Source organism: Prionailurus bengalensis, chromosome D3, assembly GCF_016509475.1.
Source record: "Prionailurus bengalensis isolate Pbe53 chromosome D3, Fcat_Pben_1.1_paternal_pri, whole genome shotgun sequence".
NCBI classification, from domain to species: Eukaryota; Metazoa; Chordata; class Mammalia; order Carnivora; family Felidae; genus Prionailurus; species Prionailurus bengalensis.
Window position 1 is genome coordinate 46,861,274 of NC_057356.1, and position 26,531 is coordinate 46,887,804.

At 39.0% G+C, this 26,531-nt stretch overlaps 1 protein-coding gene across 2 annotated transcripts in view; it reads right to left on the reverse strand.

Annotated features, from left to right (window-relative positions):
* Positions 1–26,531, reverse strand: part of OSBPL1A (oxysterol binding protein like 1A) — a 245,412-nt gene that overhangs the window by 208,915 nt on the left and 9,966 nt on the right. For both annotated transcript variants that reach the window (XM_043558465.1, XM_043558466.1), the window contains exons 2-4: positions 17,187–17,309; positions 9,864–9,949; positions 8,507–8,581 (exon numbers count right to left, since the gene is read on the reverse strand). In XM_043558465.1, the coding sequence (XP_043414400.1) occupies positions 8,507–8,581; positions 9,864–9,949; positions 17,187–17,307 (282 nt within the window). In that variant the 5' untranslated portion in view covers positions 17,308–17,309. The remainder of the gene's footprint in view (positions 1–8,506; positions 8,582–9,863; positions 9,950–17,186; positions 17,310–26,531) is intronic.

The window sequence follows — 26,531 nt, forward strand, 5'->3', positions numbered from 1 at the left end:
TCTATCAAAGGCCCAGAGGTAAGAAGAGTTAGAGGTAAAGATGAACTCGAATGTCAGAAGAAAAGGAGGACTGTACACAGTGGGGAAATAGAGGAGTATGTCTGGCATGCAGATGATACACACAAGTGTCTCTTGGTATTCCCTAGTCCAGTTTTGATAGTAAATGAATGAGTGTAGCAACCACAAGCTTAGGAAGGGCATGACCTTTGCAGACCTCCAGTGATGAGGGCCTGAGTCACAGTACTGGGTAACCCACGAAGAGCAGACGCGCAAGCTAAGGGGAGGCTGTATCTAGAATGGACAGCACAGGAGGGAGAAAATGATTCAGTTGTGGCCCAAAGGCCAACTACAGCAACAAGGGCCATAGTCTGCCCCACTATCATCCTTCCTCCTGCCCACTGGGACCCTGAAGAGGCTGCTCCCCAAAGCGTATGAAGAAGTGAATCTGAGCAAAATAAAAGGTGAGCTGTGGTCCAAGCGTGCTGCACCACCCAGACTCACCCTGAGGAATAAGGGACTTACTTCCCTAGATGCTAGGAGTGACCAAGACACAGCTGTTACCTTTAGTCATTTCAGGGACCGTCTCAGCTGAAGAGGGTTGCCTTGTACAAGCTCATGTCCCTTCCCAGGGCAGCCTGTATCCACTGACTGACCACCACTGGTGTTGTGTTCCCTCACCTCCAAGTGGGACAGTTCTGATGGGTCATCTCTTCTGCAGAGCTCCCCATCATTGGCTGAGGTGTCCCTTAAGAGTACATCACAGATTGACTTGAGCCTCTGCCCACTCCTGCTTCCTTCCTTCCCTGCTACAGTGTGATCCCACAGCACTCCCATTGACCTGCTGCAGCTCAGGAGGCTTTCCGGGAAGCCCAACCTGTAAGAAATAGCAATGTTTATGCCTATAGTTCAGAGTTGTCATTCTCTATTAAATGAGACGATACATATCAAGTCATCTGTGCAATGCCTGATATACAGTAGGCATTTAATACATACTCGTGAGAGATGGGATCTTGAACAAGACAGATAAGTTTATATAAACCCCAGGATTATATGTATCTTCTAAATGCCAGGTGGTGACAGATATACAGTTCCTGAGACACAGAACATAGGAAGCACATATTTTTAAAAAATCTTTTTTTGGTATTTATTTTTGAGAAAGAGAGAGACAGAGAGAGATGGAGACACAAAATCTGAAGCCAACTCCAGGCTCTGAGCTGTCAGCACGGAGCCCAACACAGAGTTTGAATTCACGAGCCTCAAGATCATGACCTGAGCCGAAGTCAGACGCTTAACCCACAGAATCACCCATGCGCCCCAGGAAGCATGTATATTAAATTTATTCTCAGATCTGCTGGAAAATAGTAGCCAACACAAAATTCAGTACCACAATCCCATTATTTACTATATTGATTGTATCGTTATTTTGTACTGATCATAAAGATATAAAAATTTCAGAATTCTAACTGCATTTAAAAAAAAAGGAATACTAAATACATCTTAAAATTCTGGTATGTTAATTTTTATTATAAAACACCAGCAGGGGGCGCCTGGGTGGCTCAGTTGGTTAAGCGGCTGACTTCAGCTCAGAGCATGATCTCACAGATCCTGGAGTGAGTTCCAGCCCCACGTGGAGCTCTGTGCTGACAGCTCAGAGCCTGGAGCCTGCTTCAGGTTCTGTGTCTCCCTCTCTCTCTGCCCCTCCCCTGCTCACACTCTCTTTCACTCTCTCAAAAATAAACATTAAAAAAAATTAAACAAAACAAAACAAAAACACCGGAGTTCACTAATTACCAAGAAAGCCTGAAGGTCCCTCATAAAATTTTGGGAGATTTTATATATTCAAACAGACAAGAATGTAAAGTACTTTAATAACAAATGAAATCCCTTTTCAACTCTTTGTATTTATTAAATCACAGAATCTATCATATTTTAAATTATATTCATGGCAAAGGATCACATCAAAACAAGATAATTGGATTCCTTTCATGAGCACATGAAAGTTTAATTAAAAAATTAAACTTTTTGCAAAATTCAATCATACTCAAATATTAAGCACATACATTTTAAAGTTTCCTATGTGATGTACCCACTTAGCATCAGCTAAATTTTCTAATATAAGAGATGATATATGTGCTAATATTTGAATCAACGGCCCAACTTAGCACAATGTCATGTTCGAAGTTCAATACAGTAGAAATGGACAAATATGTAAAGAAGAACCAAGTACAGATAAATGAACTGATCTTATGTGGTAAGATGGACAGAAAGACATGTGCTGTGCTTATCAACGGTACAAAAATTGATATGTGTTAACTCCTTGAAAGCAAGATTAATGCAATCTAGTAATAAAAACATACACAGCAGTAACTACCAAGTAGAAGATAAAAGAAGGTGATGTAAATATTTAGGAAATCTGGAAAAAGCATAGCTTTCTTCCAGCTGCAGTAAGTCAGGAAAGAATTTATGCAGACAGCACCTGACTGCACTTTCAAGAATGGGTAGGCTTGGGCCATGGGAATCAGATAACAAACAACATTCTTACACAGAAGAAACAAGTGGTGCAGGGCTATCAAGAGCAACAAGTTCACGTATGGATCAGGCAAATTAAACTATTTGCAGCTCATTTTTGAAATCCCATAGAGTATAGCAATTTACCCACTACCTTTATTTTTTTACTGTAAACGTTACATTTTTCTCAGCTTTTGCAAGACTCCATACCTGGTTCACAAGGATCAACATTTGTCATGAACAAATAGACTGTAATGGTGTAAAATGTACTAATTAAAACATGCTTATTAATCACATACTTACAGGGCTCATTCATGGTAATTTATGCAAAAATTAAAGCTAGTCATTAGATTTATGTCGTTTCACACATAGAAAATGTGAAACAAATAATAAACTCATTAACTTGTGATACATAAATCCTCCTAGTATAGGATTTTAAAATAACCTTTAGGGATATTAAACTATGGTCAGTAATCAAATAAGCCTGCTACCATAGTTAATTTACCAGATCATTCAAATAATCAAAAAAAAAAAATCAGGATAAAGGGGAAAGCAATTTTTGGCTATGGAAATATGAAAAGATCAGAGAACGGTCATCCTGAAAAATGAGTATAAAAATGAACAAAACGAAATCATTTCATGGTGCTGAATATTCAGTTAAGACAACAAACTGAGAGGCAACTCAACAGGAACTAGAACGCCAGGCAAGATCATCAGGCATCATTAGCTTTGAAGCCACAGGCCATTCCTATCCCACACCCACCTCCATATCTCCTAATACCACCACATTGTGGGGACAGGATTTCAACATATGAATTTTAGGGGGACACATTCAGTCCCAAACAGAAACAATGCTAAAACATTAAAACATTTTTTTAAAAAAGAGCAGAGATATCAGGCCAGGCATATTCCAGATTTCACAAATGAAGACCAGACAAGTTAATAAAAAAAAAAAAAAGAACCTGAGGGGAGACAAGTCAGAATTCAGAGCTGCTAAAACACATTATAAAAAATGTCCAATTTGGGGGGCACCTGGGTGGCTCAGTCAGTTAAGCATCTGACTCTTGGTTTCAGCTCAGGTCATGATCTCATGGTTCATGTACTCAAGCCCTGGTCAGACTCCACACTGACAATGCAGAGCCTGCTTGGGATTCTCTTTCTCTCCCTCTCTCTCTCTTTGCCCCTCCCCTGCTCGCTCTGTCTCTCTCAAACTTAAAAACAAAAAAAACAAAAAACACCAAACTTTTAAAAACTGCCCAATTTTCAATAAAAACTTGTGAGACAAAGGATCAACTTACCTTTAATGAGAAAAATGCTGATTATAGAAACTGACTTTCAGTTGGCTATGTTAAATTTAGCAGATAAAGAGTGTGAAGCTATTTAAATATGTTCAAAAAGTTAATATCCAGAGAAATTAAAATTTTACACTAAATACCTGTGTAACACAAAAGGCAGTAAAGGAAGAACAAAAGAACAAAAACCTGAGACATAGAAAACAAATAAAATATTGAAGATGGAAATCCAAAACTGTTATTAATTAAATGTGAATAGACCGAACACTAAATCAAAAGGCAGAAATTGCCAGACTGGATAAAAACACACAACTGAACAGGTGGCCAACAGACACATAAAAAGATGCTCAATTGGGGCGCCTGGGTGGCTCAGTCGGTTAAGCGGCCGACTTCGGCTCAGGTCATGATCTCATGGTCCATGAGTTCAAGCCCCGCGTCGGGCTCTGTGCTGACAGCTCAGAGCCTGGAGCCCGCTTCGGATTCTGTGTCTCCCTCTCTCTCTGCCCCTCCCCCGTTCATGCTCTGTCTCTCTCTGTCTCAAAAATAAATAAACGTTAAAAAAAAAAAAATTTAAAAAAAGATGCTCAATCACTCATCAGGGAAATGCAAATCAAAACCACAATGAGATAATCACCTCATACCTGTCAGATTGGCTAAAATAAAAAAGACAAGAAACAAGAGTTGACAAAGATGTGGAAAAAAGGAACCTCCATGCACTGTTGGTGGAAACGTAAATTGGTATAGCCACTGTGGAAAAACACTATGGAGATTTCTCAAAAAATTAAAAATGGCAATACCATATGATCCAATAATTCCACTATTAGGTATTTACCCAGGGAAAATGAAAACACTAACTTGAAAAGATGCACCCTTGTGTTTACTGCAGCATTATTTACAACAGTCAAGACATGGAAGCAGCCTAAGTGCCCATCAATAGAAGAATGGATAAGGAAGATGTAACACACACACACATACACACACACAAAGTACACAGCCATAAAAAGGATGTGATCATGCCATCCGAGACAACATCGTTGGAGCTGGAGGGTATTATGCTAAGTGAAATAAATCAGACTGAGAAAGACAAATACTCATAAATGGAGTCTTGAAAAAATGAATGAACAAAAATCAGCATCAGAATTATAAATACAGAGAACTGATGGCTGCCAGAGGGGAGGAGGGAAGGGGGTGGGTAAAATGGATGAAAGGGAGAGGGAGATACAGGCCTCCAGTTATGGAATGAGTAAGTCATTGAAATAAAAAGCAGAGGATAAGGAATATGGTCAATGATATTGTAATAGTGATGTAATGGGACAGATGGTGGCTACACTTGCAGTGAACGGAGCAAAATATACAATAAGCCTGTCGAATCGCTAAGTTGTACACCTGAAACTAATGTAACAGTGTGTCTACTAAAGAAACATTCACACAGTTGTATGCTGTCTACAAGAAACATTATATTCAAAGATACAGAGAAGTAGAAAATGAAAGGAGTGGAAAAGATATACAATGCAACCAGTAACCATGAGATAGCTAGCATAGCTGTATTAACATAAAACAAAATAAACTTTAGGACAGGAAATACTACTGAAGGCAAAGGCATTTTTTAATGATAAAGTCAATATGTGAGGAAGATACATGCCATATATTCCATATAACCCCATTTTGGATATGGACCTAACAGAGTCCCAAGTCATGAAGCAAAAACTGACAGAACTATAGCTAGACTTCAATACCACACTCTCAATACTTGATAAACACACAAAATCAGTTAAGGGTAAAAATTTGAACAACCTTACTAACTAACCCAATGGATATTTATTGAATACTCCACCCCCAAAACAACACAGTATACATTCTTTTCAAGCACTGAAGGAACATTCTCCAGGACAGATGTTGTATCACAGATTAATTCCTGATACATTTTAAAAGAATGTTATATTCTTCAATAAATAATTCAAAGTATGTTATATGATTATAAGAGAAATTAAATTAGAAATCAGTGATGGGGAGAAATCTGGAAAATTACAAATATGTGGCAGACATAGTTCTAAATCTATGGGCAAAGAAGAAATCACAAAAAAAAATATAAAGTATCTTAAAATAAATGAAAACAAAAAACACAACATGTCAAAATGTATTGTATCAGCTAAAATGAAAATTTATAGCTTTAAGTGCTGTACTAGAAAAGAACAAAGTGGGACACCTCAGTGGCTCAGTCGGTTGAGCATCTGACTTCGGCTCAGGTCATGATCTCACAGCTCATGGGTTTGAGCCCCGCGTCAGGCTCTGTGCTGACAGCTCAGAACCTGGAGCCTGCTTCAGATTCTGTGTCTCCCTTTCTCTCTACCCACCTCTGCTCATGCTCTGTCTCACTCTCTCAAAAATAAATATTTAAAAAAAAATTTTTTTTTAAAAAGATCAACAAAATTGACAAATCTTTAGCCAAATTAACCAGTGGAAAAATACACAAATTAGCAAACACAAATGAAATAAAGGCTACCATTACCAATCCAACAGATATGAAAACAATGGGAGATTATTATTAACAACTTTATGCCAGCTAATTAGACAATTTAGGTGAAATGGAAAAATACCCAGAAAGACAAAATAACGAAAACGGATTCAGTAAGAAAAAGAAAATTGGAACAGATCTACATGAAGTAATTAAGTTGTTTCAATAATTTAAAATCTTCCCACACAAAGTCCAAGCACAGATGGCTTACCTGGTGAATTCTATCAAATATTTAAATAAGTAGTAAAGCCAATCCTTCACAAACTATTTCAGAAAACAGGAGAAAAGAACATGTTCCATTTCCCTTCTATAAGGCCAGTATTACCCTGTTACCAAAGCCAAATAAACACATTTCAAGAAAACAGTACTATAGAGCAGGATCTGTCATGAATACAGACCCAAAAAAATCCTGAAAGTATTAGCAAACAGAATCCAGTAACACACAAGAACAATTATTGTCCAATATGAAGATTTACACAGGAATGTTTAATATCCCCAAATCAATTAATGTAATATGCCACATTAATAGACTAATGAAAAAAAGTCACATGATCTCAAAAGACAGACGAATAGCATTTGACATATATTCATGATAAAAACTTTCAAGAACCAGGAATAGAGTAACACTTCCTCAACCTAATAGCTAGGAAAAACTTACAAACACTATACTTACTGGTAAAAGACTAGATGCTATTCCCCTAGGATCAAAAAACAAGGATTTCTGCTCTCAACATATTTATTCAATAGTATACTAGGATCTAGCAAAGTAAAGGGTAGAGGTTGTGGTGGGGGAAAGTATCCAGCTGGAAAGGAAGAAGTACATTTGTCTTTATTTGCAGGTAAGATCCAGTGTAGACAATGCTTTGGTATTTATAAAAAATCTAGAATAAATGAGCTCAGCAAGTACACAGGACACAGATCAACAACAAAAAATCAACTTGTCTTTCTATATAGTTGCAACAAGGAATCAGAAAAGAAAATTAAAAGAAAAATTCCATTGAAAATAGCATCAAAAAGAATATAATGCCTAGAAAACAATTTAACAGGAGAATAAGATCTGTACATTGAAAATTTCAAAACACTGCCAAGAGAAATTAAGGATCTAAATAAAGGGACAGGCATTTCACATTCATGGATTGAAAGACTCAATATTGTTAAAGTGGCCATCCTTCCCAAATGGGCCTAAGATTGTAGACAAGACAACCTCAAATTTCCAACAGGTGTTTTCATAGAATATGATCCTAAAATTTATATGGAAAGACAAACTTTTGACTGAAAATAGCCAAAATAATGTAAGTCACTGTTGGAAAACTCAGACTACCAAATATCAAAATTTAATTATAAGGCTACTGCAATAAAGGTGGTGTAGTATTGATGTAATGAAAGACATAGATCAAAGAAACAGAATAGAAAGTCTAGAAATAAACCTCACATTTATGATCATTTCCACAAGGGTGCCAAGGCAATACAATAGGAAGAGTCCTGTCAGTAAACAGTTAAAAGATTAAAGAATGTGGCATAGCCATAAAATGGTATGTTCTTCTGCCATAAAAAGGAAGAAATTACTGATACATGAATGCTACAGCATTGGTAAACTTCAGTAATATCATGCTAAATTAAAGAAGTCAGACACAAAGCTTGTATGATTTCATCTATAAGAAATTTCTAGAAAAGAAATTTCTAGAAAAGACCAACATCCTAGAGATAGAAAGCCAATCGGCAGTAGCCTGAGGCATGGGAGAGCAGCAGGGAATGAACACAAACAGGCATGAGGAAACTTTCTGAGCTGAGGGAAATGTTCTAAAACTGGACTGTGGGGATGGCTGGACAACTGTGTAAAGGTACCAAGAATCACTGAAATGCGCGCTTACAGTAGGTGAGTTTCATGCAACATAAAATTATACCTCAATGAAGCGTTTTTTTTTTTTTTTTTTTTTTTAAAAGGAACAATCAGGAGTTCCCCATCCCAAAGGACACGAGTGGGGACAGAAGGAGTCCCTGTCAGGAGGCCAGAGTGGAAGTAACCTGACCTCACTTTTCATTCTAAGAGCTTGTGACCTTGTGACCCAAAGTGCTGGTTTATGTATTTGTTGTGGCTTTTCTCAGTTGCTATTCTCAGAGCCATAAAAAACACAGGCGACTGCCCCTCCAAATATTCCACTTGCAAACACTGAACATGGAATCTTCTCACCTTTCGTCCTGTAAAGGCAGCTCGATGAAGTGGCGTGTCTCCCATGTCATTCAATACATTCACTTCTGCACCAGCCTGAACAAACATGAAAATGTTAGTCTTCTTCCACATGTCAAGAAATATTAAATATTTCTTTTTCAAAGATTTTTAAGTAATCTCTACACCCAACGTGGACAAACTTATAAACTTGAGATCAAGAGTTGCATGCTGAGCCAGCCAGTAGCCCCAAAAATATATTAAATACTTCAAAATTAAAATAATTGTTAATATTGATTGGTTGTCACCACTAAAATTCAATTTAATTCACAGTAAAACAATAAAGCTTCCTGAAAGGTAAAAGTCTACATGATAGGTAGAAGAGTAAAAAGTTTACTTTTCTTTAAAAATCTATAGACTTTCACTGTACTTTAGAAACCCAAATATTAAAAAAGAACTGTCTGAATGAAACGCAACATTTTGGGGGCACCTGGGTGGCTCAGTGGGTTAGGCATCTGTCTCTTGATTTCGGCTCATGTCGTGATCTCACATTTATGAGATCGAGCCCCTCGTCAGGCTCCGTGCATGGAGCCAGCTTGGGATCCTCTCTCTCCCTCTCTCTTCCCCTCTCCTGCTCATGCATGCATGCTCTCTCAAAATAAATAAATATTAAAGAAAATACCACATTTTCTCCACCAATTTAGTAAGTTCTCAGGAAGAAAAAGATACCACTATTTAAATGTACAGTTTACTAATTAAATTTGAAGACAAAATTTCAGAAATACCAATGTGAAAAAAATCAGAATTGAAAATTGCGAGGTCTTAAATCATATGGTGCTCATTAAGAGATTCTGACATTTTTTTAATCATTTAAGCTGTGCTTTGGTTATTTTTTAACTGTTACATTAAAAAACAATAGTGTCTTCAAATTCGTACAACCATTTTTGCAATTTTAAAAAGTCAGTAACAGAAAAATCAAATGACTAAGAAAACAGAATTTTAATCATCAGGCTAACCTAATTCATGTACTTAGCAAAGAACAATTAAGTGTGTTAGTGATGAGCTATTGTTTTAAATAAGCCACCATGGTTAGTTGGCTTTTCTAAGACTTTCATAATTTCTGTAACAGCAATATTTATTTTATTCATTTAAAAATTAGAGCCATAGGGGCACCTGGGTGGCTAAGTTGGTTAAGTGTCCGACTCTCAATTTCAGCTCAGGTCATGATCTCAGATTGTGGGATGGAGCCGTGCATCAGGCTCTGCAGTGAGCACGAAGCCTGCTTAGGATTCTCTCTCCCCCTCTTCCTCTGCTCTTCCCCCACTTGTGCATGTGCTCACTCTCAAAAAAAAAAAAAAAAAAATTAGAGCCATATACATACCTTTAACAGATCCTGGACCACTTGTCTATGTCCAAAATAGCATGCCAGATGAAGAGGTGTCCACCCCAAATTAGACTTACTTCTTCCTAAAAGTGGAAAAATATAAGGCATTTTTAGATGTTATTTAGGTAATTTTATACTAAAATTTCTCTTTACCAAGGTACTTCCATACATTGGCCAATCTCCCCTTCATATTGCACTGCTGATAAACGAGAGACGTTTAGAAGAGACAGGACGTAGTCAGAAGCATAATAAGTGTAATAGATTAGAACCCACAAGCCCCAGATTCTGGTGCCACCTTCCTAACTCACTAACTCAATGTCCTCATTCTTAAAAGGGTGGGGAGAGACACGATGGGGGTGACATTCAAAGTAGATAATCTGTAGTTGGCTCCAAGGTTCTGAGTCTCTAACCATCTTACCATCATTTAACAAAGATGTGGTTCTCTTGGCACAGCATTTCATGAAAAGCACCTCTCTTTGAAAACCTGTGCCATGTCAGGAGGGTGAATGGAAATACGGAATTGATAAAGAATCTTTTCTGTAGTATTTGGAAAATGGTTAGCTCTGCAGATAGTGACATAAAATGGAGTCCTGACTCCAGATAAAAATCTCAAGTAATGAGGATATGGGTTACCAGAGTGGTAGAGTTCTACTAGATAACAAGAACCAAAATTAAGAGCAATGAAATGTCGGATCCCTGCTGAGGAGAGGTACAGAAGAAGGGAGTGCGACAAAAACAATACAATTCAATTCAGGAAGAAAAGGCGGGGGGGCACTATAGCTTAGAGCAGCAATAGCTCCAAAAGGTTACCAAAATTTCCACTCAGGCTTAAGGGAATATAGCCTATCAAATTCCAAAGCCCAGCACTCGGGAGGGTCTACCAAAGCCCAGGAGTATTTTGTTGCCTGTGGGGCACTCCTCTGGAGGAGCTGAAGGTTTAATGGCTGCCCTTGCTTCCTGGATTTCAGGTTTTGAGCCAATAGAAACCCCAGGCACCAGCCTCAGTGTACCCGGAACAAGCCTCGGACAGCTCCCTGAGGGACTGCTGCCACCAACAGTGTCCTGTGTTTGTGTGCCACTTACCCAAACTCCTACAATGATGTCCCCTAAAACGTGTACCCTCTGGAACCTGTAATTTCGGTCAATGAATCCTACAGCCATGGATTGTTTTGTGGAATGTTTACCTTGTGTCCTTAAGTGAAACCTGATATCCTTTTCCTGATGACAAGGACTCTCCTTTACCCCTCAGGTGGAGTCTCCCCTCCCCCAATTCCCACACACTCACTGGTCCTCCCACGACAGAAGCCAACACTGTCTGTAGTCAAGGACTCCACTCATGTTACAACTCCTCTTGTGAGACTTCTATCATTAAGCCTGAAAACCTTCTCTGCTGTCATCTACCAGCCTCCCACTGGCTCGCCCCTCACCAAGTAACTCTGGGGGACAGTCTTTCTCCCCATGCAAACCCTGCCACTGCCCTAGGGGTGTCTACTAGTTGTTCAGTATGCTAGCTCCTCTGTTTCTCAGCTCCCTCATTTCCCCACAAACTTTGCCTCTGCTTGATGTTAACCCCCAGGGTCAGGGTCAGAGCCTGGGTATCATTGTCATTTCTGAGCTAATCAACTCCCACTTTCCAGCTTATTCCCACAGGTGTACTCCCAGACTTGTTCAGCTGAATCAGCCCTTCATCCTGTGATCACTTCTCATGTATGTAAACACCTCCATCTTTACTTCCTTTAACAAATCCAGCATTTTGATCCCTTACTTTAACTTCTTTGCCAGTCCCCTCAATAATCCTGTCGCAGTAGCCTACAAAAACCCCAAAGCCTGATCAGTACACTGGCTTGATTTTCCTAGAATCACACCAGGTTGCTAAACAGTGGGAGAACAAAACTAACAGAACCCTGTAGATTCCCAGCACCTTAAACTCCGGATCTCCCACTTCCGCGAGCCTCTAGACACTGCCTGGAAATCCTTTTCAGAATACCCTCTTCAAGGGGCTCTCCTACAGTCCACAGCAGTGACTTCAAGTCACAACTCTTCTCAAGCCTCTTCCCCAAATACCTCCCCTTAGCAAAGGGCCTCCGTCTCTTAGCTTCACAATGAGGGGTAAAGTTTTCATGGAATTCCCTGGGCTTCCTGGAGCCAAATGTACTACCGTACCCCCATCTACAGGCGTTCTTCCATCCTTCCCTCCGTAGGCCTAGACTAACCCAGACCTTGTGCCCTGGACTCCACCCCTTTCTGCTTCTGAGGCACTTTTCTCCTTTATATTCTGCCTCTCCCTCCTCACTTATGAGTAAGGAGGAAGTAAACACTTGGGTCTCTTCTTACAATCAAGAGCAACAAAAGCCCTCTGATGGCATCCTCCCTACCAGCTACCATGCTCCTCACTCTTCCTTCCCTGCTCTGCCTTCACTTACTTTTTCCACCCCATTTACTCCTGTCAGCCCCCACTACCCTTGGCAGACTAGGGTCATCTCCCACCTTGTCATTCAAATGGTCCTCCAGTTTTGATCCACAAATGCTATCACCAAGTCACAGGGACACTTTTTAGCTATCACAACACTGGGTCACTGCATATAGCATTGGATAGTATGGCCCACAGGCCTTCCTGGCTGACACAGCACTGCACTCTGTAGGGTTTCTCGTTGCCCCAACACTTCTTTAAGGATCCTTTGGAAGCTCCACTGTCCAATTAGTCCTTCATTATTGGTATCTCCAATAATGGCATCTCCTGGCCCTCTTCCACTGCTTTCATTTTTTCTGTGGTATGGACTTCAAAATCCATATTCCATCTCTTTACGAGACACCTCCATTTGGATGATGCAAAATACTTTGTGCTCAAAAGGCACAAAACTGAGGGGTGCCTGGGTGGCTCAGTCGGTTAAGCATCCAACTTTAGCTCAGTCATGATCTCGCACTTCATTGGTTCAAACCCCACATCGGGCTCTATGCTGACAGCTTGGAGCCTAGAGCCTGCTTCGGATTCTACGTCCCTTTCCCTCTGCCCCTCTCCCACTCATGCTCTGTGTGTCTTTCTCAAAAATAAACATTTAAAGAAATTTAAAAAAAAAAAAGCACAAAGCTGAACTTACCCTGTTATATGTACACAGTTGACCCTTGACAACACTGGCTTTGAACTGTGTGGGTCCACGCACATATGGAGTTTAGTTGACGAAACACTTTAAATGTATTTTCCTCATGATTTTAACATTTTTTATCCAGCTTACTTTTTTATAAAAATATAGCACATCATACACACAACATATGTGTAAACCGAGTTACCAGCAGGGCTTCTTCCTGGTCAACAGCAGGCTATTAGCAGTTAAAATAGGGGGGGGGGGGTGGAAGTCAAAAGTTCTACATGGATTTTTTTTTTTTTTTTTTTTTTTTACTGTGCAGGGGGTCGGTGCCCTTTCACCCTGCATTCTTCAAGAGTCGACTTTACACAGTCACTGAAACTATCTCTACCCCTTCCCACGTGTCTTTTCACAATGAATTGCCATTATTCACCTTGTTTCTCAGGTCATAAACAAGCAACACTCTTGCCCCCTTTCTCCTTTTCACACCCACATTCAGGGTGCCCTACCGATTCCATCCCCTAGATGTTAATTATATCTGTGTGTTGCCATTCACATTGCTTTCACCCCCAGCGAACCCCTAACAGCTAACATGAACTGAACTGGTCTCCTCACATCTGAGGTTTCCAAGAAATCAGAATTTCCAAAATCCTACATGATTCTTAAAATAATTCATTCTTTATTAGTAAAAAGTAGTAAAGAATAGTAGTAAAGTTAGCAGTAAAGAATTTTTTTTTTTTTTTAATCTTCATTTTTGAGAGAGAGAGAGAGAGACACAGACTGCAAGCAGGAAAAGAGAGAGGGAGACACAGAATCCGAAGCAGGCTCCAGAACCAACGCAGGGCTCGAACCCACGAACCGTGAGATCATGACCTGAGCTGATGTTGGAGGTTTAACCGACTGAGCCATCTAGGTGTCCCAAGAGTATCTTTTTACTACTTACCACGGATATCCAAAAAATTTTGTTCAACAAATAAGAAATGTCAAATTGAGGAGTATTTACAAAGGACTGTACCCTACATAGAATACTGAAACACTGGGAAACACCAGCAGATACTATGGTAACATTCACATAACTTCACATTCAGAATTTCCAGCAAAGCAACAGGACACCACTACAGAAACACGTGTAGACATGGACAACACATGTTTTTATTTCGAAAGACCCTGTTTTGACCTCATTTTGCACTTAACTGATTACGTTCTTCTCATCAGCTTATCTTGTAACTCAGGCAGAAGACCCAGCAGGCAAAGCATCCTGGAATGGGTACCAAAACCAGCCCCTCGAGCAAGGGGGACTGCCCAGACATGCCCATGCAATGCAGGACTGATCCCAAGACAATCCCACCTGACCTTTATTCTTTACTGCCCACCTGCACGCACCCACCACCCTTTGTTCCACGTTTTCCTCATTCAAACCTAGAAGTGTTTTCAGCACTTTGGAGATAGCCTTTGGGACACTAGCCTGTCTCCTGGTGTTGGCCTCCTGGAAACAAATCCCTTTCTTGTTTTACCACCACTCGTCTCCCTCTTTGGATTTTGTCAGAAGTGAGCGCCTGAACCCCCCCGAACCACGGGCTCTGGCACCCTTGGGCCTCGGTTACAACTTTGCTTCCAGAACTTATTTCTTAGAACATTGTTAGAGTAGGCAGTTAGCTAGGTTCTAACAGGATACCTGCAGGCCAGCTGAGAGAAGTCATGGGCCGCTATCAGGAAAGTCAGAGGCCTGTTCTGGCAGCACTCCACAAGACGCTGGGTCAAACCACACAGAACCAAGGAGGCAGGAGCCCTGACCAGAAACCTAAGACCAAATACGGAAGAAAAGGCGCAAAACTCTGCTTAGTAGAATCCTCGCCTGAGTACTGAATGTTCCACCTCCTAGTTAACAACTGTCAATGACAGATAGAAACCCAGCCCCCAGGGCAGGCACCTCCCTCCCGGCCCTCCCACCCTCTAGTTCACCGCTCTCACATCTCCAGACTATCTTTTTTGCTTTAATAAACTTTCCCGCTTTTGTAGCTCATCTGCTGTGTTACATATCTGTCCTTGAATTCCGTGACACCTTTTGGGATGGGCTGTGTTGAGATCCCAGAGCCAGGGGCTCCCCAGTTCACCCAGCAATACACCACTCAGAATTTACATAAAGTATACTGTGCATATAAACATTAATTTTTGCAAGAAAGTCTCACCATTAGCAATAGACAGGACTGTAAACACACAACAGCTATAAGGAAAACAGATTAGATCCTTTGTCCCCCTACCCTAGAAATATTGGCCTTAACCTTCAACTGCAGGCCATTGTTTCCTTCTGTCACTTTCAACTTGACATCGGTAATTCCTTCCAACCAATAACATCTCTATGTTGATTGTTAAGCTTTAACTCTTAAAGAATTATAGTACATTTTACCATTTTCTCAATGTCTCAGGGTTTGGAAAAACAAATCGGATAGCAAAGAAATCCTAGAAATGCCTGGTGGAAGGCTATCCCCACGGGGAAACACTACTCACATCCAGTCCCCAGGCCCCCATTCACTTCTACTGGTGAACTGCACATCACCTGGTAGGTCATCTTCTACATAAATCCTTTAAACTGCCCTTAAGACAAAGTCTGACTGACAGGAATAATGATGAAATTTTGAAGAAGCATTCACATCTATTTCACAGTTTTACATTTCCCATTAGATGACTTTCCACCAAGTAGCCTGGATATATAGGTAAGGATGGAAAGGGTAGATAAAGGGTCATTAGGATTATCAAATGCCAGGAATGTTTCTGGCATTCAAAATAGAATCCCAAGATAAAGATTAAGAACTAGTCTTTGCTGAAGGACCAGGAGGATTTTTACAATTCCTTCAGCATACCAAAAACAACTATTTTCTGGACAACTCAGATCATAGTTTTCTCTCCACTGCAAATATAATAATCCTTCCCCAACATGGGTGAAGACATAAGGTTTGTTGCTCTAGGACAGAAGAATGTGACCCAGCAGAATAAAATATGCATCGGGGACACAGGACTGTGAGAAAGGCACAAATGAAGAGATATGGTGCTCCTGTTCATGAGCCCAGAAAGCGAGATAAATCAAGGATACACCAAGAACAGGCAAGTGGCATCTGGGATGACATAGAAAGATATCCTAGCAACCACCTATCCCAGCACCCACCTGCAAGGTGGCCACAAAGTAACAGTCATGGAGCACCACTTGTATGACACACAGAGAGACACGAGTTTGAGTTTGTCCCAAGGGTCAGCTACAAATGCTTCAGGAGCACTGGGAAGACAAGGGTCACTGAGGAATCAAAGGCTATAGACACACACAACAAGGCTCATCTTTATTTTTAAACACCAGCTTGGGGGAGACAGGGCAAAGAGTTGAGAGGTTCTGGAAGACCAACCATTTATCAAAAAGCTACAAGATCGAGAAACCAAAAGATTAATATTTATTTAGTCCTCCATACTCCAAGAAGGAGAAGGTGCTTGTTGAAATATCAGAGCCATTTTAGAAGATAAATTTTCTCTGCACACCTGAGCATAATACATACAACCTTGCCACAGGTGCATTAGGATTTGGCTGCTATTTACCTTCCCTCACCCTTCCTGCCTGCAGGCCCTTGCCACCTGGACTGCCTCTCACCTCAGGACCTTGGCACATGCTGTATCTTCTCCCTTGAACACTTTTCTTCTCTATTTTCACCTGGTTAAGTTCTACACACTCTTTATAGATTACCTTAGAATCATTTCCTCTAAGAAGCTAATCCTTCTAGGTCCAGTTACAGGTCTCTCCTATGGGATCCCATGACACCCTGGGGTTCCATATTCTGGTACATATTTTGAAGTGTAGACTAGTCTATTAATCCTCTACACTAGTCTCAATGAGGCCAGGGATCCTGCCTAACACCACCTGCAAGGTACTTCACAGGACTCTGGGCATACACTGAACACTCAAACCGGTTGATTTAACCATAACACCCTATCATAGTGTGCATCTTGTAGGCTCAGGGTCACTCTTGTAGCTGATTAAATTGTCAGAGACCCTAAACCTTAAGACTAGATCTCAATGTCTCGGACTTAGAACTACGAGGTACTACTAGGTAAAACTACTCTTTTACCTACTCTTATGAAGACTCTTTCTAGAAAAAGATCTGGGAATTTATTTCTAGCAAGACCAAAAAGATTAGTGCTAAATAAATGACAGAGTTGTGCATACTCAAGCTAAAAAAACTCACTCAAAGCTTACCTTTGCAATTAATGTCAGCAATTACTTGATTTCTTTCCATGGTTTCTAATAACTGTCGAACTTCTTTAGCATTACCATTTCTGGCATGATGGAGAAGCTCCTGTTCTGCTTCAGTATTCATTTCTAGATTTAAAAATAATAATATTACTATTGAGTGATAGAATTACCTTTCGTATACTATCTGCTAATACAAAAAAAAATCACTTTACAAGTAATAAGAATGATGTAAGAACTAAGTGAATCAGTTGCAGGGCCAGAACTTGACCTTCAGACTCCTTATCCTTTTTATTATTATTGAAAAAGTGCACTAAACATTTGGGCAAGTTTATTAATCTCTCAAAGCCTCAGTTTCCTTATCTGCAAAATAACCAACCTCATGAGCTGTTATATCATATTTGACAGAATGCTCTTAAAGGTAGGAAATATTTTGCAAATGGTTAACGCAAACATTATATAACTAGATATAAAATTAAAATGTGGTCATTACAATAAAAATATCATAAGGCTGAAACATTAACACATTTAAAACTTGTGCAAAACATCCTGAATAGGAAAAAATCAAATTACAGATAAAAATCCTGGAGTGACCATACTTACAATTCCTTTGTTTCCTCTTTCATATTTTACTCAGCTTCAAAATATAGAGCACTACAACCAAATTTAAGCCATTTGTCAAAATAAGTAGCAATTCACAAAATATAAATTTCTTTCTTACTAATAAATGCAAATAAAACAATTTTTTGCCTACAAGATTAAATAAAAAAGATTATACACCTGAAACTAATGCAACATTGCATGTCAACTATAATTCAGTTAAAAAAAAAAAAAGATGAAACATGCCTAATACTGTCATGGACAGGATATAAGCACCACTTGTCAATATCAAGTAAATTTCAAAATACACATACACTTGGGGGAAGATTCTACTAAAATGACTAGAGTATGGAAACACCAGCAACCTGTCTGTCTCCCCACCTAGATAACAATTGTACTGGCAGAATCTGCGTGATGTAACGGTTTTGGAACACTAGGATCTTCAGAAGGCTTACAACCACCAGGGAAAGCTTGGAAGGGAACTGTGGTTAATTTATGTCAATTTAAGCTCTTAGCAAGGCAGCAGCTACCCATCTCCACCCCGAAATTCCCCCAGTGCATGCATTCCTGGAATGGCTTACAGGAACCAGGGTGAACAAAAAGATCCCTGTAGTCCAAATATTGGAGAGCTGAGCTCTGATCACTGCTGCTTCTGATCAGAGATGCAGACAAGGAAGCAAGCAGACACACTTGTTGCATGCACCATCTCTCACTGCTTTAAGCCCCTCCAGCAGACTGAACTTCCAGGAGATTTAAAGGACCAGCATTCATTTTTGTCATCCCCCACCCCCCCGCCCCGCACCCGCCTTCATTTCTCCATTCTTCCCCCCACTCCCCCCGCCCCCACGTAAGAGCCAGACACTAAAGACTAGGACACTGAAAAACAACAGCATTTATGGAGAAAATTAAAACATGACTGCTCACGACCACCAAAAGAAGACCTGAGAAGACCTTAAGTTTACAGCTAAGGCTGACCTCAGCACAGCCTACAATAATCCAAGAAAAATAACAACATATTAGAAAACTCGAGGAAGGAGAATTTGCTATCTAGAGTTAGTACGTTAGATTCAAATGTCCAGTTTTCAATAATTAAAAAAGTTACAGGACAAAGAAACAGAAAAGTAGAGCCCAAAGGGAAAAACAAATCAATAGAAACGGTCCCTGAAGATCTGATGACAAATATACTAGACAAAGGCATCAAAAAGATATTCAAAGACCTAAAGGAAGAGATGGTGGAAGACAAAATGCATAAACGAAATGAAAATATGAATAAAGACCAAAAAAACCCTAAAAAGACGAAATTCTTGAGAAGTACAATAACAAAAAATTCACTTGAGAGATTCAAAAGCTGATTTGTATAGGCAGAACACTCAGAAAACTTGAAAGATAGGACACAGAAATTACTGAGTCTGGGGAACAGAAAGAAAAAAGACTGAAAACCAAACATAGCTTAAGAGACCTGTAGGACACCAACAGATCAACATGCATCATGAAAGTCTTAGAAGTGGGAGAATGAGGGTTGAGCAATTGGAGAAATAATAGCTGAATACTTCCCAAATTTGAGGAAAAAACATGAATATAAACATCCAAGAAGGTCAATGAACTCTAAGGGGAACTCAAAGAGATATGCTACATAATCCAACTTTCAAAACAGAAAATCTTGATAGCAGGAAAGAAGCTAAATCATCACATACAAGGGATCCAGGGTAGGAAGACTGGCAGATTTCCCATCAGAAACTTTGGAGGACAGAGAGCAGTATGCAAATATATTCAAAGTGCTGAAAGAAAAACTATCCTGTATCTGGCAAAACTGCCTTTCAAAAGTAAGAGAGAAATTAAGACATCCCAGAAAAATAAAAGCCGAGGCAGTTCATTACCACTAGACCTGCCTTTCAAGAAATGCTCAACAGAGTCTTACAAGGTAAAATAAAAGCACCCTAGACAGTAACTCAAAGCTATGTGGAGAAATAAACATCTTGATAAAGGCAAACACATGCACAATTACAAAAGCTAGTGTTATTTTAACAATGGTTTATAGCTGTACTTCTTGTTTTCTACATGATTTAAGAGTAACGCATTTAAAGAAAAGAATATTGGATTAAAAATATAATTTTGTCTTCTAACTCCAAATCTTATTTTCTACATAATTTAAGGGACTAACACATTTAAAAGAATTATTTTTGTTTTGGGTACAGAGTGTACAAAGATGTAATTCTGTGACATCAGTAGCCAAAAGGGGTGGGAACAGAGCATAAAGGAGCAAGATGTGTGTGTGTGTGTGTGTGTGTGTGTGTGTGTGTGTGTGTGTTATTTAAGTTAAACTAGTATAAACTCAAATTAGTGTTATAACTTTAGGATGATAAATGTAATCTCCATGGTAACCCTAACCCCCCAAAAATAACTACAGGATCTACAGAAAGGAGAATACTTTAAATATTTCAGTATTTAAAAAAATGAAATTTCAAGGAATTCTAAATAGCCAAAACAATCTTCAAAAAGGAGGCAATGCTGGAGGACTTACGCTTCTGGATTTCAAAACTTATAACAAAGCTAACATCATCAAACACTGTGGTACTAGCATAAAGACAGACATACAGAACAACGGAATAGAACAGGGAAGCCAAATAAACCCTTGTGTATATGGTCAATGATTCTTTACAAGACTGACGACATGATTCAACAGTCTTGTCAACAAATGGTGCTGGGAAAACTGAAAATCCACATGGAAAAGAACAAAGTTGAACTTTTACCTAACATCATATTTAAAAACTAATTCAAATTGGATCAAAGATCTAAATGCAAAACATAAAACAATGAAAGTCTTAGAAAACACAGGGCAAATGCTTCATGACATTGGTTTTGGCAATGATTTCTTGGATAGAACGAAGGCATGGGTAACAAAAGAAAAAATAGACAAAGTGGACATTATAAGAATTTTTAAATTCTGTGCATCAAAAGCCACTAGCAGAGTTAAAACACAAACCACAAGATCAGAGAAAATATTTGCAAATCATATCTGATAAGGGATTAATAACCAAAATACACAGAGAACTCCTAAAACTCAAACAAAACCCAGTTCAAAAACAAAGTACTTGAATAGACATTTCTACAAATATACACATGGCCAATAAGGACATGAAAAGTTGCTTCCCATTACTGATCATTAGGAAAAGGCAAATCAAAACTACAATGAGCTACCATCTCACACCCAATAAGAAGACTACTATGGGGAAAAAAAAAACAAACAAACAGAAAACAAGTGTTGTCAAGGATGTGGAGAAATTAGAATCCTGTGCACTGTTGGCAGGAATGTAAAATGGTACAGCCACTGTGTAAAACAGATTAGCAATTCCTCAAAAAATTAAAATCAGAACTACCCTATAATCTGGCAATTCCACTTCTGGGTATACACCCAAAAGAACTGAAAGTGGGGGTCTCAAAGAGGTATTTGTACATCTGTGTTCAGAGCTGCATTACTCATAATAGCTAAAACATGGAAGCTATACAAGTGTCCACCAGGAGATGAACAGTTAAGCAAAATGTGGTATATAGGTACAATGGAGTATTTTTCAATCTTTAAAAAGAAAGACGTTTTTGCAATATGCTACATGAATGAACCATGAGGACATTATGCTAAGGGAAATAAGCCAGTCACAGAAAGACAAATACTGTATGATTCCACTTTTATGAAGTACTTTGAGCACAGTAGTCAAAAGAGAAAGAAAACGGAATGGTAGTGGCCAAGGGCTTGGGGAGAGGAGAATGGAGATTTATTGGGTACAGAGTTTCAGTTTTATAAGTTCTCACGATGGATGATGGTGATGGTAGCACATATTATTTATGTATTTAATACCACAAACATTTTTAAGATGGTAAGTTATATCTTATGCATATTTTACAATTTAAAAAATATTTTTAAAAATACACATACACCATCTCCTTTCCCAGGGCAATTCTACTTCTAGGAATCTATGCTATAGAAATACAGAAGATTATTTCATAAGCACCTTCATAAGGATTGCTTTATTTACAGTAGTGAAAAAGGTATTAAGAAGTCCATGTCCATCAATAGGCAACTGGTTAAATAAATCCTCTAAGGCTAAAAGAAATGCTCTACAGACAAGAGGATGGAAGACCGTCGGAGGACGGTTTCAAAAAGTAGCAGCCTATGTACAGTGAACAGCATGACTTCCAGCTCTTTCTTAATCAGCATTCCTAATGCTGACAAGCCAGGCTCCACCCATTGGGAGGAGACTAAGCTGGTGACAGTCCCTAAAGGATAACACATTCCAAGAGGACACCAGCAGCTCCCAACAAGAAGCTAAGCCAGATGAATCTTAGTAAAAATGGCAGTTAACAAGGCTCCCCTACTTTCTCAATTTCCAGTCAGCTTTCAAGTTCCTCATTCTTAAATGCCAATAGCTAAGGGCGACAAGACATCTGAGTAAAACCTCTAAAACATGAAAGAGTCTAAAAACCAAAGAGGGGGTAAAAAAAAAAGCAACTTGAAAAAAAAGTTCAGAGAGTAAGTTAAATAAAACCTAATCTTTGGAGAATAACATTGTATTCTGAAACAAAACCAAGATACTATATTAAAATACAAAACTGCAGAAAAAATATATTTGAGTATTAAGAATAATAGCAAAAAATATCAAAGAAACCAGGAGCTAGTCCTTTTAAAAGATCAATCTTGGGGCACCTGGGTGGCTCAGTCAGTTAAGCGTCTGACTTCAGCTCAGGTCATGATCCCATGGTTGGTGGATTCAAGCCCCACATCAGGCTCTGTGCTGACAGCTCAGAGCCTGGAGCCTGCTTTGGATTCTGTGTCTCCCCCTCTCTCTCTGCCCCTTCCCCCACTTATGCTTTGTCTCTCTCAAAAACAAACATTAAAAAAAAATTAAGGATCAATCTTTAGCAAGACTCAAAAAAAAAAAAAAGATAACTCAAAATCAGAAAGAGGAGAAATAACATCACAAAATTACAAAGGATTGTAAGAAATTATTGTGAAAAATTAGTGCTAACATACTGGACAGAAAAAATGGATAAATTCCTAGAAACATGTAACCTCCCAAAACTGAATCAAGAAGAAACAAAAAATTTGAACAGACCAATGATCAGCAAGAAAATTGAATCAGTAATCAAAAAATTTCCCAAAGCAAAAGTCCAGGACCAGATGGCTTCATAGAATGAATTCTACCAAACATTTCAAGAAATGATAATCCCTATTCCCAAACTATTCCAAAAAATAAAAAAGGAAAGCTTCCAAGTTCATTCTATGAGGTCAGCATTACCCCAATACCAAAACCAGATAAAGACACTACAAAAAAAAAAAAAAAAAAAGAGAGAGAGAGAGAGAGAGAGAGAGAACACAATAGGCCAATCTCTCTGGTGAACACAGATGCAAAAATCCTCAATGAAGTATTAGCAAACCAAATCCAACAATACATCAAAAAAAACAAACAAAAAACACACATCACAATCAAATGGGATTTACTCCTGGGATGCAAGGGTAGTTCAATATTCAGAAATCAGTCAACATGATACACCAACAAGAGAAGTGACCATACGGTTTTTATTCTTTCACTATATGTAGAAAAAACATTTAACAAAGTATGACCCCCTTTCTTGACAAAAGTCCTCAACAAAGTAGGTTTAGAGCGAATACCCCTCAACATAATAAAGGCCATATATGAAAAACCCACAGCCAACATCATAGTGGTGAAAAACAGAGCTTTTCTTCTCAGATCAGGAACAAGACAAGGATATCAACTCTTACCACTTTTATTCAACATAGTAGTGGAAGTCCTAGCAACAGCAATCAGACGATAAAAAGAAATAAGAGGCATCCAAATTTGTAAGGAAGTAAAACTTTCACTATTTGCAGATGATGTGATACTATATATAGAAAACCCTAAAGACTCCACCAAAAAACTACCAGAACTTATAAATGAATTCAGCAAAATTGCAGGATACAAATATACAGAAATTCATTGAAATTCTATACACTAATAATGAAGTAGCAGAAAGTGAAATTAACAATCTCATTTACAATTTCAACAAGAATTTAAAAGTATCTAGGAATGCACTTAACCAAGAACATGAAAGAGCTATAGTCTGAAAACTATAAAACACCGATGAAAGAAATTGAATATAACAAAACCAAATGGAAAGATATTTCATGATCATGGGTTGGGATAATACAGTTTTTTGTTGTTTTTTGTTTTTACTTAGAATCCTAAGCAGGCTCCAGACTCAGTGCAGAGTCCAACATAGGGCTCAATCCCGTGACCCCAGGATCATGACCTGTGCTGCCATCAAGAGTCAGATGCTCAACTGACTAAGCCACCCAGGCGCCCCAGGAGAGCAATGTTGTTAAAATGACTACACTACCCAAAGCAGTCTACACATTTAATGCAACCCCTGTCAAAATACCAACAGCATTTTTCACAGAACTAAAACAAACAATCCTAAGATTTGTATCGAACCACAAAAGACTTCAACTAGCCAAAGCAATCTTGATAAACAAAACCGGAGGTATCACAATCCTAAATTCAACACATACTACCAAGCTGTAGTAATAAAAACAGTATGGTACAGGCAAAAAAACAGACACATAGATCAACAGAACACAATAGAGAGCCCAGACATAAACCGACAGTTATGGTAAATTCATCTTCAACAAAGGAGACAGTAATAGGCAATGGGAAAAATACAGTCTCTAATAAATGTTGGGAAAACTGGACAGCTACATGCAAAAGAATGAAACTAGATCACTGTCTCATACCATACATAAAAATAAACTTGAAATGGATTAAAGATCTAAATGTGAGGCATGAAACCATAGAAACCATAGAAATCATAGAAGAGAGCACAGGCAGTCATTTCTCAGACACTGGCCATGGAAACATTTTTCTAGGTGTGTCTCCTGAGGCAAGGAAAAAAAAAAAAAAAAAAAGCAAAAACACACTATGGGACAATAACAAAATAAAAAGCTTCTGCACAGCAAAGGAAACAATCAACCAACAAAACTAAAAGGCAACCTACTGAATGGGAGAAGATATTTACAAGTGACACATCCAATAAAAGGTTAGTATCCAAAATATATAAAAAAAACTTAGAGACTCCTGGCTGGCTCATTTGGAGGACACTGTAACTCTTGATCTTGCAGTCATGAGTTCGAGCCCCACAATGGGTGTAAAGATTATTAAGATATATGTTATATATTATACATATTATAAAAAACTTATATAACACCAAAAAAATAACCCAATTAAAAAATGGGCAGAAGATATGAACAGACATTTCTCCAAAGACATACAGATGGCCAATGGACAAATGAAAAGATGCTCAACATAATCCATCATCAGGGAAATGAAAATCAAAACTACAATGAGATACCACCTCACACCTGTCAGAACAGTGAAAATCAATAACACAAGAAACAGCAAGTGTTGGCGAGGATGTGGGGAAAGAGGAACCTTTTACATTGTTGGTGGAAATGCAAACTGGCACAGCCACTGTGGAAAACAGTATGGAGGTTCCTCAAACTAAAAATAGAACCACCCTAGGGGTGCCTGGGTGGCTCAGTCAGTTAAGCATCCGACTTCATTTCAGGTCATGATCTCACAGTTCATGGATTCAAGCCCCACATCAGGCTCTGTGCTGACAACTCAGAGCCTGGAGCTTACTTCAGATTCTGTGTCTCCCTCTCTGTCTGTCCCTCCCCTGCTTGTGCTCAGTCTCTGTCTCTCAAAAATGAATAAACATTTTTCAAAAAATAGAACTACCCTACATTCCAGAAATAGCACTACTGGGTATTCACCCCAAAACACTAATTCAAAGGGATACATGTACCCCTATGTTTACTACAACATTATTTACAACAGCCAAACTTTGGAAGCAGCTCAAAGGTCCCTTAATAGATGAATGGATAAAGAAGATGTGCATATACACTACCCAGCCACATGATGGAATATTATTCCGCCATAAAAAATGAAATCTTGCCATTTGCAACAACACAGATGGAGCTAGAGGATGATACTAAAAATAAGTCAGAGAAGGACAAATACCATATAACTCATGTGGAATTTAAGAAACAAAACAAATGAGCAAAGGGGGGAAAACGAGAGACACAAAGAAACAGTGTTCTGCCTATAAAGAACAAATTGATGGTTACCAGAGGGAAGGTGCATAAGGGAAAGGGGGAAATCAGGGATGGAGATTAAAAAATACGCTTATCATGACGAACAAAATAAAATGATAAAAATAAAAATAAACCTTACCCACTTAAACAGTCCACAGTAATATATTAACCACAACAGTTGCTCATAAATGCTGGGACTGGGATTAAAATGTACCTAACAAATGTTTATTAATACCTACCAAAGAGGGGCTGCCTGCAGGAGGCACTGGAGGTACAGTGATGGCTACACAGTCTCTGCCTCTCAGAAACAGGCCAACCACCAGACCAACATGTGCCACGAACAGTAACGTGTTCAAGGGACAGGCCAACCACCAGACCAACATGTGCCACGAACAGTAACGTGTTCAAGGGACAGGCCAACCACCAGACCAACATGTGCCACGAACAGTAACGTGTTCAAGGGACAGGCCAACCACCAGACCAACATGTGCCACGAACAGTAACGTGTTCAAGGGACAGGCCAACCACCAGACCAACATGTGCCACGAACAGTAACGTGTTCAAGGGACAGGCCAACCACCAGACCAACATGTGCCACGAACAGTAAC